Source organism: Vidua chalybeata, chromosome 27 (genome assembly GCF_026979565.1).
Source record: "Vidua chalybeata isolate OUT-0048 chromosome 27, bVidCha1 merged haplotype, whole genome shotgun sequence".
Lineage (NCBI taxonomy): Eukaryota > Metazoa > Chordata > Aves > Passeriformes > Viduidae > Vidua > Vidua chalybeata.
The window spans coordinates 4,294,912-4,314,484 of record NC_071556.1 but is presented as its reverse complement, the minus strand read 5'-3'; the positions used below and the strand labels follow the sequence as shown (position 1 = coordinate 4,314,484).

Sequence of the window (19,573 nt, the reverse complement as noted above, 5' to 3'; positions counted from 1 at the left end):
CTCTGCTGGGACGCTTGGAATGCTCTGCCTGCAAGAGCCCAGCCCTTCCTCCTCCTCCTCCTCCTCCTCCTCACGCTGCTGTGTTCCCCAGATACGGATGAGTGCTCCATTGGCAATCCCTGTGGGAATGGCACCTGCACCAACGTGGTGGGAGGCTTCGAGTGCGCCTGCGACGAGGGCTTTGAGCCAGGGCCAATGATGACGTGTGAAGGTAATGACCTGGGGGACAGCCCCTTGATTGCCACCACGCTGGGCTCTGTGGGACCCCCTGGTCCCTCTCTGGGCCATCCCCTTGATTGCCACCACGCTGGGCTCTGTGGGACCCCCTGGTCCCTCTCTGGACCAGCCCCTTGATTGCCACGCTGGGCTCTGTGGGACCCCTGGTCCCTGGGCCAGCCCCCCATGGATGGTGTGGAAAAGCTGCATGAGGCCCCTCTCCACACTGGGCTCCTCCAGCTCCCTCTGGAGCCCAGGAGGAGGCCTGGAGCCCTGGCTGGGCACAGGAGCTGCCTCCCCAAGGACCAGCAGCCCACTCCCACCAAAGCTGCTGGGACACCAGGGGTCTGTCCCTCTGCAAGGGCAGACCACAGCAGGAGGCTTTGGTGGAACAAAGCTCTCGTGGGGTGGATGCCCAGGGAGGGTGGGAGTGCCCTGGGGAGCTCCTGCCCCTGCTGAGGGCACCCAGGTGAGTTCTGTCCTCTCCTCCCTGCAGACATCAACGAGTGCTCCCTGAACCCCCTGCTCTGCGCCTTCCGCTGCATCAACACCTTCGGCTCCTACGAGTGCACCTGCCCCTCTGGGTACGCCCTGCGGGAGGACAGGAGGATGTGCAGAGGTAAAACCCCTTCTGCAGCCACCAGGGCATGGCCCAAACTGTCCCCAGCCCCTGCACTTGGCCAGGTGTGCACAGGGAAGGTGGGAATTCTGCGCTGGCTTTTCTCAACATTACCCGCCTCGGTGTCCTGCTGGCAGGACAGGATTCTTCCCTGGGAGGGTGGGGAGGTTTCCCAAATCCCCTGGATCCCTGCAAGTGTCCAAGGCCAGGCTGGACAGGGCTTAGAGCAGCTTGGGACAGTGGAAGGTGTCCCTGCCATGGCAGGGGTGGAATTGGATGAGTTTCAAAGTCCCTTCCAGCCCAACTCATTCCGTGGCATTTTTTAACCTGTGTGCCAGCCAGCCTGGCCCGAGGCTGCAGGGATGGATGGGGCAGTGCAGGGGTGGCAGAGCTGGGCTGGCAGGGCTGGCAGGGGCTCTGATGGGTCTCGTTGCAGATCTGGACGAGTGTGCAGAGGGGCTGCACGACTGCGAGTCCCGGGGGATGCTCTGCAAGAACCTCATCGGCACCTTCATGTGCATCTGCCCTCCTGGCATGCAGCGCAGGCCCGATGGCGAGGGGTGCACAGGTACCAGGGCAGCCTGGGGCATTCCTGGGGCACAGACAGGAGTGTTCCTCTCTGAGGGATCATCCACGGAGCTGTGCTTTACATCCCTCTTTGCTTTACATCCCTCTTTGCTTTACATCCTTCTTTGCTTTACATCCTTCTTTGCTTTACATCCTTCTTTATTTTACATCCCTCTTTGCTTTACATCCTTCTTTGCTTTACATCCTTCTTTGCTTTACATCCTTCTTTATTTTACATCCCTCTTCTCTTTACATCCTTCTTCTCTTTACATCCTTCTTCTCTTTACATCCTTCTTCTCTTTACATCCTTCTTCGCTTTACATCCTTCTTTGCTTTACATCCTTCTTTGTTTTACATCCTCAGGCTCCTCCCTGGGCTTTCCCACATGTCACAACTTCCTGATTGTCCCAAAAGGACACACAAAACCTCTCTCCAACCCTGCACCCGTGTGTCACCCCCAGGGGTGACACAGCCCTGGGCCATGTGTCCTTGCCTTTGAGTTTTCCCGGGTGTTCCAAGCTGCTTTTGGAATGGGTAGGGATGAACAACCCAGAGCTGCACAGGACAGAGACAGCTCCAACCCAATCCAACCCAACCCAATCCAACCCAGCCCAATCCAATCCAATCCAAATCCAACCCAACCCAGCCCAATCCAATCCAATCCAAATCCAACCCAACCCAGCCCAATCCAATCCAATCCAATCCAATTCAATCCAATCCAGCCCAACCCAACCCGATCCAACCCAATCCAACCCAATCCAGTCCAACCCAATCCATTCCAACCCAATCCAACCCAATCCAACCCAATCCAAACCAATCCAACCCAACCCAATCCAATCCAACCCAACCCAACCCAACCCAATCCAACCCAACCCAACCCAATCCAATCCAATCCAACCCAAACCAATCCAATCCAATCCAAATCCAACCCAACCCAATCCAACCCAACCCAACCCAATCCCAGCAGCAGCTGCAGCACGGGCAAGCCAGGGAAGCTGAATTCTGGCCACCCTGCTCTGTGAGAGGTCTGGGATGGGTGGATGTTTTCCCCAGGGCAGGTGGAGGTTCCTCCCAGCTGCCCAGCGACACGGAAGGGATCCTCAGGGGCTCAGCTCCAAAGGGAGCGGGAAGCCGGGAAGGTTTGTGCCTGGCCTCAGCAGGGCTGTGTGTGGTGCCTCCCTGGCAGATGAGAACGAGTGCCGGACCAAGCCCGGGATCTGCCCCAACGGGCGCTGCGTGAACACGGCCGGCAGTTACCGCTGCGACTGCAACGAAGGCTTCGAAGTCAGTCCCTCGGGCACGGAGTGCATCGGTAATGCCCGGCCTGGGCTGCTGCAGCGCCCCCTCGGCAGCACAGGCAGCTTTTTGGGTTGGATTTTGGGCTTAATTTTAAGGAATCCCTCTGGCCTTCTGAGGTTTAAGGACGGCAGAGCAGCTCTATTATAGAATGAGTTCAGAGGGGCTCAGAGAGAGGGAAGGGACTCGGGACAAGGACACAGGGAATGGCTTCCTGCTGATAGATGGGATACTGGGGAGGAATTGTTCCCTGGGAGGGTGGGGAAGGTGCCCAGAGAAGCTGTAGCTGCCCCTGGATCCCTGGAAATGTCCAAGACCAGGTTGGACGGGGCTTGGGGCACCCTGGGACAGTGGGAGGTGTCCCTGCCCACAGCAGGGATGTCACTGGGTGGGTTTAAGGTCCCTTCAACCCAAACCGCTCTGGGATCCTTTGCTCCTGAGCAGGAAAGTTGTCAGAGCATCACCTTTATCCACCCTGCTCCATTCCCCCTGGTGCTGGCACTGCCTCAGAACCTGGATTTGTGTCCCCTTTCTGTGCCCAGACACCCGCCAGGGCTTCTGCTTCACGGAGGTGCTGCAGACCATGTGCCAGATGTCCTCCACCAACCGCAACCTGGTCACCAAGTCCGAGTGCTGCTGCAACAGCGGGCGCAGCTGGGGCCCCCAGTGCGAGCTCTGCCCCCTGCCTGGCACTGCCCACTACAAGAAGATGTGTCCCCACGGCCCCGGGTACTCCACAGATGGCAGAGGTGAGTGGGGCAGGGGTGGGCACAGGGAGAACCCCCCCAGAGCAGACAAGGAGCCTCTGCAGTGTTCCCTGGCTCTCTGGGAGAATCCAGCCTGCCCTGGTGTCGTGGGGTGAGATCAGCCCTGACCTAGCCTTGGATTTCTGGCTTAATTTTAAGGAATCCCTCTGGCCTTTTGAGGTTTAAGCATGGCAGATCGGGTCTATTATAGAATGAGTTATTTATTAACAAAGGAGATAAAAGATCTTAATCAGAATTACTTATTGCACAGTGTAAAATGGAAAGAACTGCTGGGAGATGACAGCAGAACATAAACTGTGCAGATATCGAGGTGCTAAAGCTGGCAAAAGGAATTGGATTGATCAAGAGCCAAATGTAACTTAGCATGGAAATGATGATAATTTAACAGAGTCCTCCATCCCCGCTCTGGGGAGAAGCCCCACGCATCTCCAGGGAATGTACAGAAGATTTCTGCTTTGTGAAAGCTCAGCCAGAAATCCAGTTTATCTTCCCAGCTCCCACTTTAACAGGGGGATGTTTATTAGTTGGGAGCTGCCAGACCGCAGCGCCAAAATAACTCCAAGACGCTTGTGCTGTGTGAATTATCTGATAACCAACCACCAGATAAGCTTTTTTGGGGTGGGGGGGTGAGCTGCCCTGGCACTGACAGCTCCTCCTGTCCCTCCCTCCCTCCTGAACTGCGGTGAAAAAAATCAAGACCCCACAATTCCAATAGATTTGTAGGGCACGGTATGTTTTTTTATTACAGCGCCGGGCACACGCCAGGATTTCCCTTCAAAGGGCGTGCGCACCCCTGAAAACTCCTGATCCTTTTTTATTACTCTAGCTAATTTACATATTCATAGAATTTCACAACAGGTTCGTGGATATTCATTCTTCTGATTTCACGTTACACTTACAGCTAGTTACACTTGTACTCAGTTTTTGTCAGAAAGTACAGAGAGAACTCTTGGGTCACTGCGCTGTCTGTTTCAAGGTCTGAAGAGTCTTTCTTATCTCTTCAGCTTGGAAATTTGTATTCTTTCTCCTCAGCTGGGGCAGTTTCGCTGGTGCCGCAGTTACCAGACTAAACAGCATGTTTTACTTGTGCCAGCAAGCTCAGAGCGGCACGTTTCACCCAGATCCACATGGCTTTCTGGCCTGTTAAATTTTCACTCTGTCTCGCTGCACAGACATCGACGAGTGCAAGGTGCTGCCCAACCTGTGCAGGAACGGGCAGTGCATCAACAGCATCGGCTCCTTCCGCTGCCACTGCCGGCTCGGCTACACCCCGGACATCACGGGCACCGCCTGCCAGGGTGAGCCAGTGTCCTGCCTTGACTGCACGATGCTTTCATCCCCAGTCGTCTCTTCTGTTTATGCTGAATAATAAGTTTTGTGCCTTTAAGACTTGTAGAACGCTCACTAAACTCAAAAGCGTTCAACTAACACTGAACGTTACAAAAAAAAAAAAACCAAAAAAACAAAAAAAAAAACCCCAAAACTGTACCTCTACACGATTCATAAATAATAACCAATACTCTATAAAAATAACTAAAAAAAGGTTTAAAAAACTAATTAACAACATTAAAAAAAACAATTTAAACTGCTAATAAATAAAAAACATTACTAGTGAAATAAAAAAGCTACCTATAAAAATTCATCATATAAATACCATATCCCCAAAAACAAAACCAATAAAAATCACCAAAACTATCAACGAATAAATCAAACTACAGAAATAAAAATATCAAAAATAAACTTAAATTAACAACACAAAAAAAATTATTCCTAACACAATAAACCCATAGTACCTCAAACCATCAAAATAAAAATACCACTTTTAAATGAACACAAAACCAAAAAAATAAATTTAACCAAAACCAGTATTTCTCAACTTATCCATAATTATAAAACATATACTACCATCAAACAAACCAAACAAATAAAACCCCTAGAATATAATAAACAACAATCCAAATACAAATATTAAAAAACCTAACAAATTTAACTACATCACACTACCCCAAACACGCCAAAACAAACATTGCATACTCACAATAATAAAAACCACCACAAAATAATTAAAAACCTTCCCTGTACCTCATACTACAACCCATAACAGCGTTCTAAACCTTAAAAACCAAATCCTTTAAAAGCACCAGGCACCCTGCAGGGCCCCGGCATCCTCGGGCTTCCCTCCCCGGTCTTTATCCCCGCCCGGGACCCGCCCTTCCCTCGGCTCCTCGGGAGTTGTGGGTCCGTGCGGGGCTCTGGATGCTCTGTTCACCTCCACGTCCTTTTTTAACTCCTCAAAAATGAGCTCCTTGTCTTCCCCGAACCCGGGAGTCACAGGGGTTGGGCAAGGACTGGGATCCTGAGCTGAAATCCGGGAGCTGCCGACCCCCCCCCAGCCCCAGGCAGCACAGCTGGTTCCAGCTGAGCGCCGTGCTGGGAATCCAGATGTTGGCATAAAAGGCACCTCTGGAATCACAGCTTGCTCTCAGCAGGATTTGTCCCACATTTGTTGTGCTGGCTCGAACTGAGCTGCTCCCCCCCAAAGCCCTTGGCTCTGCTCAGCTGCTTCCTGGAGAGTGAAAATGGGGTGTTTATCCAGGAATGCCAGAATCCATGGGGATATCTCACCCCTGAGCACAAAACCTGGCATCACCTTGCGTTCGGGAGCCCCTGAGTGGGCTGGGGGGTCCAAGGCGTGGAGGGGACCCTGCCCAGCAGCACAACCTGATGTGTTCTGTCCCTGGAGTGCAGATCTGGACGAGTGTAACCAGTCCCCAAAGCCCTGCAACTTCATCTGCAAGAACACCGAGGGCAGCTACCAGTGCTCCTGCCCCCGGGGCTACATCCTGCAGGAGGATGGCAAGATCTGCAAAGGTACAGAGGCAGGAGGAGGGGCAGGGAGCTGCCTGCCCCTGGCAGCTGGGGGAGAAGGGACAGGGCAGCCAGACATGGAAAAATGTCAGCAGAAAGACGTGGGAAGAGGTGCCACGCTGGGCTGGTGCGTGAGGGTTTCACCCTTCCGCGCTCCAGGCGTGGCTCATCGGGGAAAAAAATGCTCCTGGCTCTTTCCCGGAGACTGCACAGCACATCCTGAGCTCCAGGGAGCTCAGAGGGATGTCCCCTGCACGTGGGCTGTGCCTGGCATTGTCACCGGCCAGGCTGGGGCTGTGCCCACCCACCCCCAGCGCTGAGGCACCACGGTGTGAGGAGCCTGGCCTAAGGATCTGGGAGAATCTGGGATTTGTGACTTGCAGGAGAGGCAGGGGGAGCATCCCTGCATCTTCCAGATGTGTCTGTGCTACCCTGAGGTGGGGACAGGCTTGTCCTTCCCCTGTGGGAACTTCAGGGCTGCTGCTTCTGTGCATCCACAGGGACACTGAGGTGTCACAGCCTCAGTGGGATAAACTGAGACCTTTTCCTTGTTCCCCCAGACTTGGATGAGTGTTCCACCAAGCAGCACAACTGCCAGTTCCTCTGTGTCAACGTCATCGGGGGCTTCAACTGCAAGTGCCCCCCTGGCTTCACCCAGCACCACTCGTCCTGCATTGGTGAGTGCAGAATCCCTGCCCTGCACATTCCCATGGAGCAGCTCTGGCTCAGGAGAGGCTTCCCAGCCCCCAAAGTCCCCAAACTGAAGCCCTGCCCCTCTCCAGTCACCCTGGAAGTGTCTGCATTGTCCCCTCTGCTGCTCAGCCTGGGCTCTGCCCCACCGTCTGAGGTGGCCACAGGGCCAGGGATGGACTTTCAGGTGGTCAGGGATGGATTTCCAGGTGGTCAGGGATGGATTTCCAGGTGGTCACGGATGGATTTCCAAGTGGATTTTCAAGTGGCATGGGATGGATGTCCAGGGATGGATTTCCAGGTGGTCAGGGATGGATTTCCAGGTGGATTTCAAGTGGCATGGGATGGATGTCCAGGGATGGACTTTCAGGTGGTCAGGGATGGATTTCCAAGTGGTCAGGGATGGATTTCCAGGTGGATTTTCAAGTGGCATGGGATGGATGTCCAGGGATGGATTTCCAGGTGGTCAGGGATGGATTTCCAGGTGGATTTCAAGTGGCATGGGATGGATGTCCAGGGATGGACTTTCAGGTGGTCAGGGATGGATTTCCAAGTGGTCAGGGATGGATTTCCAGGTGGATTTTCAAGTGGCATGGGATGGATGTCCAGGGATGGATTTCCAGGTGGTCAGGGATGGATTTCCAGATGGATTTCCAGGTGTCATGGGATGGATGTCCAGGGATGGACTTTCAGGTGGTCAGGGATGGATTTCCAAGTGGTCAGGGATGGGTTTCCAGGTGGATTTCTAGTGATGGACTTTCAGTTAGTCAGGGATGGATTTCCAGGTGGCCAGGGATGGACCCTCAGGTGGTCAGGGATGGACTCTCAGGTAGTCAGGGGTGGATTTCCAGTTGGCCAGGGATGGACCCTCAGGTGGTCAGGGATGGGATTCCAGATGGCCACAAAGCCCTCCTGGTGTTTTGCAGACAACAACGAGTGCACGGCTCAGCCCTCCCTGTGTGGAGCCAAGGGGCAGTGCCTGAACACCCCGGGCAGCTACAACTGCGAGTGCCAGAAGGGATTTTCCCTGGACAGCTCCGGGGTCAACTGCGAAGGTGGGGCTGGGGCTCCAGGGAGCTTCATGGGGAGGAATCCTGAGGCTCTCTGAAGAGCCTCAGTCCAGATGGGAACTCAAGGAATGCTTGGACAACGCTCTCAGGGACGGGGTGGGGTTGTTGGGGGGGGGGGTCTGGGCAGGGCTGGGGGTTGGACTTGGCTGATCCTTGGGGAAGGGAATGGAGCCATATTCCAGCAGGAGAGATGTCAGCCTGAAGCAGAGCAGAGCTGGGGAGGCCTCAGCTGGAGCCAGGGACCATCCCAGCAGGGCTGACTGGGAACCAGGGGTGTCACTGAACTGCAGCTGTCACTGCAGAGCCAGAATGAGGCACAGGAGCAGCCTGGAGGGTGCCAGGCGGGTCCCTGAGCCCGCAGCAGGGCCAGGGGACAGTGTCTCACCTCCCTGTGTGTCCCTTGGGTGCAGATGTGGACGAGTGTGACGGGAACCACCGGTGCCAGCACGGCTGCCAGAACGTGCTCGGGGGCTACCGCTGCGGCTGCCCCCAGGGCTACGTGCAGCACTACCAGTGGAACCAGTGCGTGGGTGAGTGGGGGGACACACCTGGGGAGGTGTCCCCTGCCTGGGGGAGGTGTGCCTGTACTTGTGGGGTGCATTCTGTACCTGTGGGGTGTGTCCTGTACCTGAGGGAGGTGTCCCATACCTGTGGGGTGTATCCTGTACCCGTGGAATGTACCCTGTACCTATAGGATATATCCTGTACCTGTGGGGTGCACCCTGTACTTGTGGGGTGTATCCTGTGCCTATAGGATATATCCTGTACCTGTGGAATGCACCCTGTACCTATAGGATGTATCCTGTACCTGTGGGGTGTATCCTGTACCCGTGGAATGCACCCTGTACCTATAGGATATATCCTGTACCTGTGGGGTGCACCCTGTACCTGTGGGGTGTATCCTGTACCCGTGGAATGCACCCTGTACCTATGGGAGGCATTCTGTACCTGTGGGGTGCATCCTGTACCCACGGGAGTTACCCTGTACCTGTGGGGGACATTCTGTACCTGTGGGGTGTATCCTGTACCTGTGGGATGCACCCTGTACCTATGGGATGTATCCTGTACCTGTGGGATGCACCCTGTACCTATGGGATGTATCCTGTATCTGTGGGGTGTATCCTGTACCCATGGGGTGCACCCTGTACCTGTGGGGTGCACCCTGTACCTGTGGGATGCACCCTGTACCTATGGGATGTATCCTGTACCTGTGGGATGCACCCTGTACCTATGGGATGTATTCTGTATCTGTGGGATGCACCCTGTACCTATGGGATGTATCCTGTATCTGTGGGGTGTATCCTGTACCTGTGGGATGCACCCTGTACCTATGGGATGTATCCTGTATCTCTGGGATGTATCCTGTACCTGTGGGATGCACCCTGTACCTGTGGGATGTATCCTGTACCCATGGGGTGCACCCTGTACCTGTGGGATGTATCCTGTATCTCTGGGATGTATCCTGTACCCGTGGAGTGCACCCTGTACCTGTGGGATGTATCCTGTACCCATGGGGTGCACCCTGTACCCATGGGGGACATCCTCGCTGATTCCATGACTCCACCATTCTGCCATTCCATGGTTCCGTGCAGATGAGAACGAGTGCTCCAGCCCCTCAGCCTGTGGCTCTGCCTCCTGCTACAACACCCTGGGCAGCTTCAAGTGCGTTTGTCCCTCGGGCTTCGACTTCGACCAGGCCTTCGGGGGCTGCCAGGACGTGGACGAGTGCTCGGCCGGGGGCAGCCCCTGCAGCTACGGCTGCTCCAACACGGACGGGGGCTACCTGTGCGGCTGCCCCGGGGGCTACTTCCGAGCAGGACAGGGGTAAGGAGTGCCCAGAGGGGCCTTCCCAGCTGGGAATTGCGGGGGGATGCGGGACAGGGAGCCCTCAGCTTCTCCTCGCCCGTCCCTGATGCTGTTGAGCCAGGGATGGGTGAAATGACCTCGTATGATTTTAGAAGTCAAACGAGCGTTTATTCAAAAGTACATCTCTCTTTTATAGAGAACATGGTGAAGGCTGATTCTATTGGTCTTAGAGTAAAAACATTTCACCTGATTGGCACACCAGACTTAGGCCAGTGTGGTAGAACATATCTATAAACATATAAACAATATGAACAAAAAACAATATGAAAAAAAAAACCAGCATCCCTGATGCTGTTGAGCCAGGGATGGGCGAAATGACTCGTATGATTTCAGAAGGCAAACGAGTGTTTGTTCAACATCTCTCTTTTATAGAGAACATCGTGAAGGCTGATTCTATTGGTCTTAGAGTAAAAAGACCACCAGACTTAGGCCAGTGTGGTAGAACATATCTATAAACAATATGAAAAAAACCACAAGATAATATTGTTTTACATTCCTCCCGGACTTTTTCTCGGGCTTAGCCCAGCAGAAATCTTTCTCTTTTTCTCTCTGACTGATCTGAGAGTATCCACACGTCCCAAGAGCCTCATGCCAGCAGCGCCGCCTGCCTCTCGTCCCTGATCCCAGGGATGCCAGTAGATGCTCTGTAGATACACCAGTGCATTAATTAATCTGTTAATTAACGAAATCACCTTGTTGTGGTCTCTCTTGGGCACGTCCTCTGCCACACCCACACGTGTTTCCCACACGGAGAACCCGGCTGTGGTGACATTTCCGTTGCATTCACGGATCTGAGCCGGCTCTCTCTGCTCTTCTGCCACCAGCCACTGCATTTCTGGCTTGGGATTTGGGAAGGGTCCCTACCTGCCTGCGCCCCAGGAGGAGGATGAGGACAACCTGCTGTCCCCCGAGACCTGCTACGAGTGCAAGATCAACGGGTACCCCAAGAGGGGCCGGCAGCGGCGCAGCGTCAACGGCACAGAGAGGCACCAGGTGAGAAATCCAGGGCATCCTGGAGGGGCTGGAGCAAGGCAGGAGCTGGATCCCTTCAGGAATAGAGGCCTGGAGTGGATCCCATTCCCTCAGTCCAGGCAGAGCCAGCAGCTCATCCATATCTGCCCAGGTTTGGCATCCCCAAACCCTTCTTGTGAAACCAAGGAATAAAGCCCACGTTTCCCATCCCTGGAAGTGTCCAAGGCCAGGCTGGACAGGGCTTGGAGCAACCTGGGATAGTGGGAGGTGTCCCAAGGGGCTGGAACAAGACTTTTTAATGTCCCTTTCAACCCAAACCATTCCATGGTGCTGCTCCTCAGAGGGAGTTCTGGCCTCTGTCCAAAACTCTCCTGGGAATTTCACAGCCCTGGGCAGGAGAGGTCGTTTTAGGGCTTGGAAGGAGAATGGTCCTGAAGTTATGGATCTTCCCCGGGGATGGGGGCTGTGTGCTGGGAGTTCAGTGCCAGAGGCACCACCAGCACACCAGGAAACCCAAAGCTGTCACTTCTCAGCGTTGATTTGGGGCTGAATTTCCCTAAACCAAACCCACCTTCCCCTGCCCCTGAGCTTCCCCTGCTCTGCCTGAATCCCACTCCCTGTTCCTCAGCAGGACCACGCTGTGAACTTGGCCAGCATGGACGTGGACGCGCCGCTGTCCATGACCCTGAACCTGTCGGAGCTGGCCCACAAGGAGCACATCCTGGAGCTGCTGCCGGCCGTGGAGCCGCTGGAGAACCGCGTGCGTTACACCATCTCCCAGGGCAACGAGGAGGGGCTGTTCCGCATCCACCACAAGGAGGGGCTCAGCTTCCTGCACCTGGGCCGCAAGAAAATCCTGCCGGGCACCTACCTGCTGGAGATCGTGAGCGTGGCGCTGCCCCGCCGGCGGGAACTGCACAAACTCGAGGCCAACAACCACCTCGACTACTTGGCGGGGGAGCTGGGCCAGGCACTGAGGATGAAGCTGCAGCTCCAGCTCTACTAAAGCCACGAGAGACCCCCCCCCAGTCCCACCCGACAGCGCAGCCCTGCCCCTCGCCACCCACCCCGGGAACAACGGGCTCCTCTCCTGCCACCGCCGCCGCCACCGCTGGGACAGCCGTGGGAAATGTCCTTGTAGGATCAGCCACCACCAGGACAGCCATGGGGAATGTCCCTGTGGGATCAGCCACCACCAGGACAGCCATGGGGAATGTCCTTGTAGGATCAGACCTGCTGGGACAGCCATGGGAAATGTCCTTATGGGATCAGCCACCACCAGGACAGCCATGAGGAATCTCCCTGTGGGATCAGCACCCAGACATGGGGAATGTCCCTGTGGGATCAGCACCCAGCCATGGGGAATGTCCTTGTAGGATCAGCCACCACCAGGACAGCCATGGGGAATGTCCCTGTGGGATCAGCACCTCTGGGGATGCTCTGCTCTGGGGTGCCTGAGCTGAGCCCAAAAGGACCAAGCCCGAGCCACAGCTCACAAAGCTCCCAAAAGCCAAAGATTCCAAGCTCCTGAGCAGGGACTCCCCTCCCTCTGCTCCCACCTCTCCCCCTTATCCAGGACACTCCGAGCTGGGGATCTGCCTGTTCTCCATGGCCACGTCCCGGGGAAGGTGAGGGGGGCTGGGGGCAGCTTTGGGGGGAGCTGTGGCTCCGTGTGGTGTCTGTGCATTTCCTGCTCCTCCTCTGCTCCTGTGGGTTCCTGGTGCTGCGGGAACCATCCCATCCCTGGCCTGTTTGAGCTCTGTATCCCTGTTTCTCCATGGCATCTGGGCCTTCGAGGGGAGTCCTCTGGTCTTTTTGGGGACTCCTCTGTCAAACAGAAAAGGCCACCCCTGAGCAAAGGGACAGTTCAGGTTGTCCCCTCCCATCCCAAAGCCGTGGGCAGGAGGGGAGGCAGGGGCATCCAGGACTTCCTTGGGCACAGAATCCTCGACTTGGGGTCACCCTGTCCATGATCCCCCAGCCAGGAGCATCTCTGGGAAAGGGGGGCTGGGGGTCCCTCCCCTCTGCTCGTGCCCTGCAGCTCGGTGACCCCAGGGTGACAGCCCCGATGGACATTCTGTGGTTAATGCAGACCAAAGGCCGTGAAAAGAGGGTGGAAAATCGGGATGAAGTGGCTGGAGGGCTCCGTGCTGCCCCACATTCCCTGTGCAGCCCCTTCTGGGGCTTCCCCTCCTCCCTGTCCCAGCTGATCCCTGCAGGGCCATTCCCTGGTTTTGTGTGAATCCTTCGCAGTTCTCCACCAGCCCCGCGCTCATTCCCGGGATAAAAAGTGCTGATTAATTCCTGGGATAATAAGTGCTGATTCTCGGGATAGAAGATGCTCATTTCTGGGATAAAAGGTGCTGAATCCGGGGGATAAAGAGTGCTGATTCCCGGGATGAAAGGTGCTCATTCCCGAAATAAAAGGTGCTCATTCCCGGGGTAAAAGATGTTCATTCCTGGGATAAAAGATGCTCATTCCCAGGATAAAAAGTGCTTATTCCCGGGATGAAAGGTGCTCATTCCCGGGATGAAAGATGCTCATTCCCAGAATAAAAGGTGCTCATTCCCAGGATAAAAGGTGCTCATTCCCGGGATAAAAATAATTTCATTCCCGGGATAAAAGATGCTCATTCCTGGAATAAAAGGTGCTTATTCCTGGGATAAAAGATGCTCATTCCTGGAATAAAAGGTGCTTATTCCTGGGATAAAAGATGCTCATTCCTGGAATAAAAGGTGCTTATTCCTGGGATAAAAGATGCTCATTCCCAGGATAAAAAGTGCTTATTCCCGGGATGAAAGGTGCTCATTCCTGGAATAAAAGGTGCTTATTCCTGGGATAAAAGATGCTCATTCCCAGGATAAAAAAAATGCTCATTCCCGGGATGAAAGGTGCTCATTCCCGGAATAAAAGGTGCTCATTCCCGGGATAACAGATGCTCATTCCCACGGAACTGCCTCATCCCCAGGCCCGAGGTGCTCGCAGCTCCTGGGAGCTGGTGCTGGTTCCTGGCCAGCGTTCTGCACTGTGTCCATCCACCCTCCCATATTTATGGAAAACCACCAAAGGAATGCTCGCTCGGTCCTGTCAGGAGTGCATTTTCCTGTAGCTTTACATTTTTTTTTTTTTTTTTGGAGGGGTGGGAATTTCTCCTGGTTCGAGGTGGGGGATGTGTGTGTTTACTGTATCGGGGCTCCAGGCAAACTTGAAAACTCTTCAAAGCAGCTCCAGACTCTGGATTTTACAAGAGTCCCAGAGCTCGTGACAGGATGGGTGGCCTGATGTTTGGGATTTTTTTTTTTTGGTTGGTTGGTTTTTTTTAATTATTATTTTTGGTTTGTTTTTTCCAACAGGTGCTTTTTTAAAAAAAAAAAAAAAAAAACCAAAATCCAAAAAGTATTAATAATAATAAATTAGCAGAGCTGGGTTTGTGTGCGTGTGTTGAGCCAAAGTCTCAAAGATCAAGGTTTCCTCTCCTCCTCTCTGGTGTGGTGTTTTGGTTTGTTTTTTGGGTGGTTTTTTTTTTTTTGGTTGGTTTCTTTTTTTTTTTTTTTAATTTGTTTTATATTGACATTTCTTGCTGGTTGGTTTTTTTGGGGGGAAGTGTTGAAACCCCAAACCTGTGCCCCTTGTCCCGCACAGAGAGGTGGCTCTTTGTGGAATTCCTTTTTTTTTTGTATCAGAAGCAACGGCAACAATAAAATTATTTTGGGTTAAGTGGGGCTGTGTCTTTGTGTGGGCACAGACTGGGGGGGACAGGGCCCTTCCAGCTCCAACCTGGAGCTTCCCTGGAGACAGAATTGGGATTGTCCAGCCTGGAGGAGGCTCCAGGGAGAGCTCAGAGCCCCTTCCAGGGCCTGAAGGGGCTCCAGGAGAGCTGGAGAGGGACAAGGGATGGAGGGACAGCACACAGGGAATGGCTTCAAACTGGAACAGGGGAATTTGGCTGGGATACTGGGAAGGAATTCCTGCCTGTGAGGGGCTGGGATGGAATTCCCAGAGCAGCTGTGGCTGCCCCTGGATCCCTGGCAGTGCCCAAGGCCAGGTTGGAGCAGCCTGGGGACAGCGGGAGGTGTCCCTGCCATGGCAGGGCTGGCACTGGGTGGGCTGGGCCGGGGTCGGGGCGATGGAGTCCGGCCCAGACGCTTCTTCCAGGCTGATATTCCCGGTTTTAGGAAGCTCTTCCCGGCTGCCAGCGCAGACGGAGCCCGGTGCCAGCAGAGGGCGGGCGGGACTGCGGCGCCCGCGGCCGGGAGGGAGCGGGGACAGCACCGGGCAGAGGGGACAGCACCGGGCAGAGGGGACAGCACCGGGCAGGGGGAAACAGGACCTCGGAGAGCCGGAAAATGTCCCTGGAGCAGCTCCGTGCCGGACCGTGCTGGGACAGGAGGCGGCCGGGCTGGGTCCCCATGTCCTGGGGGTCACTCCTGCAGCACCGGGCAGTGACCCCTCGCCTCCTCCTCCTCCTCCTCCTCCTCCAGGTCCGTGCTCGCTGTCACAGGAGGGACAGGGGCAGCCCCCAGGATTTGGGGAGGGTCCGGTTCCCCCCCACCCCGGGACGCATCACAGAGCGGAGCAGGAGCCGGCTGGGGTCGGCACGGTGCGGCTTTATTTCCATGGAGAGGGGCGAGGTTCTCCCCCCTCGGGCTCAAATCCCTTCGTACAAACCCTCCCGCTGCCCGCCACGGGCTTTGGCAGCCCTGTGGCCACCTGCAGCTCCCCTGCTCGCCCCTCTGGCCACTTCCAGAGCCCTGGGAGAGCCAGGGAAGGGCCGGACACCCCAGCGGGGATGCCCGTGGCAGCTGCCAGGCCCGTGCTGGCCGAGGAGCCTCTCCCGGGTGTTTTGGGGACCTTTGATCCATCCTGGTGTCCCCAGTCGGGCGGGCGTGCCCAGGACTGCCCCTCGCTCCATTGTCACCAGCTGGGCAGGGACAGGGCTGAGGGGACAGGGCTGGAGGCCAAGGGGGGGCTGCACAGAGGGGGGGGTCCCCACCCTGCCTTGCCTTTTGGGGGGCTCGGGGGTGGCGCACACGAGGAACAAAGCCAGCACTCGGGGCTGGTGCCGAGGAACCCCTGACGGACACAGCTCAGCTACAGGACACACACACACACGCACTGGAGCACGGGGGGCACTCCCGGGGGGGCACGGGGGGCACGAGGGGCCGGGGGTCAAAGCTCGGGTCTGGCACCGGGCAGAGCCCAGCCCAGGGACCCCGCGGGCCGAGGGCAGGTCCCGCCATGCCCCGTCCCGTCCCCTCCTGCCCCTCCGGGCGGTGCCCGGGGGCAAGAGGGGCAGCGGGGCCCACGTGGAGCCCGAGCCCTGCCCAAGCCCCGTCCCCCAACGTCCCGCGGGCTGCGGAGAGAACTGAAAAGTGCTTAGAAAAGAGAGAAACCCCTAGAAAACCTCCCCGGGGCCAGAGCCCCCCGCTCGCCCCCCCTGCCCGGAGCATCCCTGCGGGGCAACACCACGGAGGAAGGGGGAGCCGGGGCCGGGGCCAGCGCGGGGGCGGCACCCGGAGCTCGCCCCGGGCTCGCCCTCACACCAGGGCGTAGTCGAACTGGCCCCTCTCCAAGCCCTCCTTGTGGTCCGTCCAGGAGGAGGCGGGCATGCGGCTGTAGGGGTCCAGCAGGATGCGGAAGCAGCGCACCATCAGCATCACCAAGAACACCAGGAGGAAGATGACGAAGGCAAAGACAGTTTTCTGCTCGGCATCCATGCCCGCGGCGCCGGCGGGGTGCTCCACCAGGGACGGGGAGAGCAGTTCATAATCCATGGTGGATGCATCATTCATGGCAGAGGCCAGGGGCTCCAGGGCAGGGCGAGTTCGAGTGCCCCGGGGCAACCAACTTCAGCCTCCCGCTGTGCCCAGGCACCTGGAAAAGCGCCTATTCCATGGCCAACCCCTCGGGATCGGCTCCTGGGCGAGCCCAGAGCTCCTGGAGGGAAAAGCAGAGCCGGTGAGGGAGCAGGGATTGGATACGGGCATGGAGAGGTGATGAGGGAGGGAGAATTGGCCACGAGGAAAGCAGAGATGGTGAGGGAGGAGGAATTGGGTGTGGGGGAAGCAGAGATGGTGAGGGAGGAGGGATTGGACGTGGAAAAACAGATGGTGAAGGAGAAGGAATGGGATGTGGGGAAAGCAGGGATGGCTGGGGAGGAGGATACAGGCCCAGGAAGGGCAGGAGGTTCTCAGGGAGTTCTGGATTTCCTGGCAAGCTCAGGAAGCCACTCAGGAGGGCACAAGGCACGGGTGGGCAGCTCCAGGCACCGGTGCAGAGGTTGCTCCTCTGACCATGAATCCCCAGCAATCCCTGGAGAGGCCCAGGCCGGTGCTGAGGGACCCTTTGGAAGCCCAAATCCCAGGTAATCCCCACCAAAAAGGAGCTGTGGGGGCAGAGGGGATGCTCATGGGGGGGACCTGGCCTGGAGCTGTCCCAAGATGGACTCGAGGACGAGGAGGGCTCATTCCTGCTGGGGACTCGTGTCCAGCTGCTGCTTCCCAGAGCAGAGGGAGCTGATTCCCGACGGAGCAGGGGCACCCACCTGGCTGCAGCTGCGTGGGGACAGGAGCAGGGCCAGGCTGTGCCCACACAGCCCCGTCACCGAGGGAGCCTGGCCGGGGTCCGGCTGTCCAGGGCTTTGGGAGGCAAGGGAGAGGGACAGAGAGAACAGGGACAGGGTTAAAAGGGCTGTGGCCACTGCAGGGAGCACAGCAGCACAGCCCGGGACACCTCGGGAATTCCCAGCACTGGGGGAGCTCACCCAGGAGAAATCCACACCAAAGTCCCTGGAATATCCACACCATCCCCCCTGGAATATCCACACCAAAGTCCCTGGAATATCCACACCAATGTGCCTGGAATATCCACACACCAAGTCCCTTGAATATCCACATCAATATCCCTGCAATATCCACACCAACATTCCTGGGAGAACATCCATGACAACCTTGCTGGGAAAACATCCACGTCATCCTCCCTGGGAGAACATTGACACCACCCCCTCAGGAGAACATCCACACCATCCCCCCTGGAACATCCACACCAAATTCCCTGGAATATCCACATCAACATCCCTGCAATATCCACACCATCCCCCTGGAACATCCACACCATCCTCCCTGGAATATCCACATCAATATCTCTGGAACATCCACACCATCCCCCCTGGAACATCCACACCATCCCCCTGGAACATCCACACCATCCCCCTGGAACATCCACACCATCCTCCCTGGAATATCCACCCAAATATCCCCTTGCAGCATCCTGGAGCCTGAATTCAGGCTCCAGAAAATCCAGGCTCCAGGAAAAAAAAGCCCAAAATGTCCCTGGGAGAGCTCAGGAGCATCCACTGTCCTCCCTGGCAGCAACATCCAATATCCAACATCCAATATCCAATACCCAACATCCAATATCCAATATTCAATATCCAATACCCAACATCCAACATCCAACATCCAATATCCAACATCCAACATCCAACATCCAATATCCAATATCCAACATCCAACATCCAATACCCAACATCCAATATCCAACATCCAACATCCAATATCCAACATCCAACATCCAACATCCAACATCCAATATCCAATATCCAATATCCAATATCCAACATCCAATATCCAACATCCAACATCCAATATCCAACATCCAATATCCAACATCCAACATCCAACATCCAACATCCAACATCCAACATCCAATATCCAATATTCAATATCCAACATCCAATATTCAATATCCAACATCCAATATCCAACATCCAATACCCAATATCCAACATCCAACATCCAATATCCAATATCCAACATCCAACATCCAATATCCATGGGGAAGGGGAAGGCAGAGCAATCCCAAGGCCACTTCTGTCCCTGTCCCCAAGTGCCACATCCACAAGATTTTAAATCCCTCCAGGAATGGGGATTCCACCCCAGCTCTGCCAGGGTTGGGCACCCCTTTCCATGCAGGAATTCTTCCAATATCCAGCCTAAACCTCTCTTCATGCTTTCCATGGACATATTGGGTTAAAAAATTCCCCTTTGTGGGGCTCAGGACAGCAATAAATCCTGGATCTGGAGATGCCCACCTGGCTCAGGTCCCAAGGCCAGGGAGGATCAGGCACAGTCAGGACAAAATAGAAAAATTCCTGCTAATTGGTAACCCTGGTATTATTTATTTATATATTATTAAAGCAAATTATATAATTCTAGTATATAATATATATTATTACATATAATATATAATATATAATATATAATATATAATAATATAATATAATATAATATAATATAATAATTATATATTATATATATATATTATATATTATATATTATATATTATATTAACTATTGTATCATTATGTATTATTTATATTATATAATATATATTATATATTTCGTTTATACATTATTTCTATAAAATATTATTTACCCTGGAGTACTCAGGATAAAGGATTTGTTCCCTTTTGGGATGTGTTCCCAGAGCAGTTGTGGCTGCTCCAGCCCTGGAAGTGTCCAAGGCCAGGCTGGAGCACCCTGGGGTGGTGGAATTGGGTGGAATTGGGTGGAATTGGGTGGAATTGGATGGAATTGGGTGGAACTGGATGAGCTTTGAGGTCCTTCCAGCCCAACCCATT

At 54.9% G+C, this 19,573-nt stretch overlaps 2 protein-coding genes across 5 annotated transcripts in view; one reads left to right on the top strand and one right to left on the bottom strand.

The window, feature by feature from the left end:
- Positions 1–14,649, top strand: part of FBN3 (fibrillin 3) — an 80,235-nt gene extending 65,586 nt beyond the window's left edge. The window contains exons 52-64 of one of the 2 annotated variants that reach the window (XM_053965832.1): positions 92–211; positions 713–835; positions 1,272–1,403; positions 2,589–2,714; positions 3,241–3,447; positions 4,638–4,763; positions 6,214–6,336; positions 6,894–7,010; positions 7,950–8,078; positions 8,504–8,623; positions 9,686–9,917; positions 10,784–10,952; positions 11,563–14,649. In XM_053965832.1, the coding sequence (XP_053821807.1) occupies positions 92–211; positions 713–835; positions 1,272–1,403; positions 2,589–2,714; positions 3,241–3,447; positions 4,638–4,763; positions 6,214–6,336; positions 6,894–7,010; positions 7,950–8,078; positions 8,504–8,623; positions 9,686–9,917; positions 10,784–10,952; positions 11,563–11,937 (2,099 nt within the window). In that variant the 3' untranslated portion in view covers positions 11,938–14,649. Of the gene's footprint in view, positions 1–91; positions 212–712; positions 836–1,271; positions 1,404–2,588; positions 2,715–3,240; positions 3,448–4,637; positions 4,764–6,213; positions 6,337–6,893; positions 7,011–7,949; positions 8,079–8,503; positions 8,624–9,685; positions 9,918–10,783; positions 10,953–11,559 lie in introns of both variants that reach the window. The other variant, XM_053965834.1, reaches the window with a different exon arrangement.
- An 870-nt stretch (positions 14,650–15,519) lies between these two features.
- Positions 15,520–19,573, bottom strand: part of CTXN1 (cortexin 1) — a 95,518-nt gene continuing 91,464 nt past the window's right edge. For all 3 annotated transcript variants that reach the window (XM_053965955.1, XM_053965953.1, XM_053965954.1), the window contains exons 2-3: positions 17,477–17,570; positions 15,520–16,869 (exon numbers count right to left, since the gene is read on the bottom strand). In XM_053965955.1, coding sequence (XP_053821930.1) covers positions 16,470–16,724 — 255 coding nt within the window. In that variant the 5' untranslated portion in view covers positions 16,725–16,869; positions 17,477–17,570 and the 3' untranslated portion in view covers positions 15,520–16,469. The remainder of the gene's footprint in view (positions 16,870–17,476; positions 17,571–19,573) is intronic.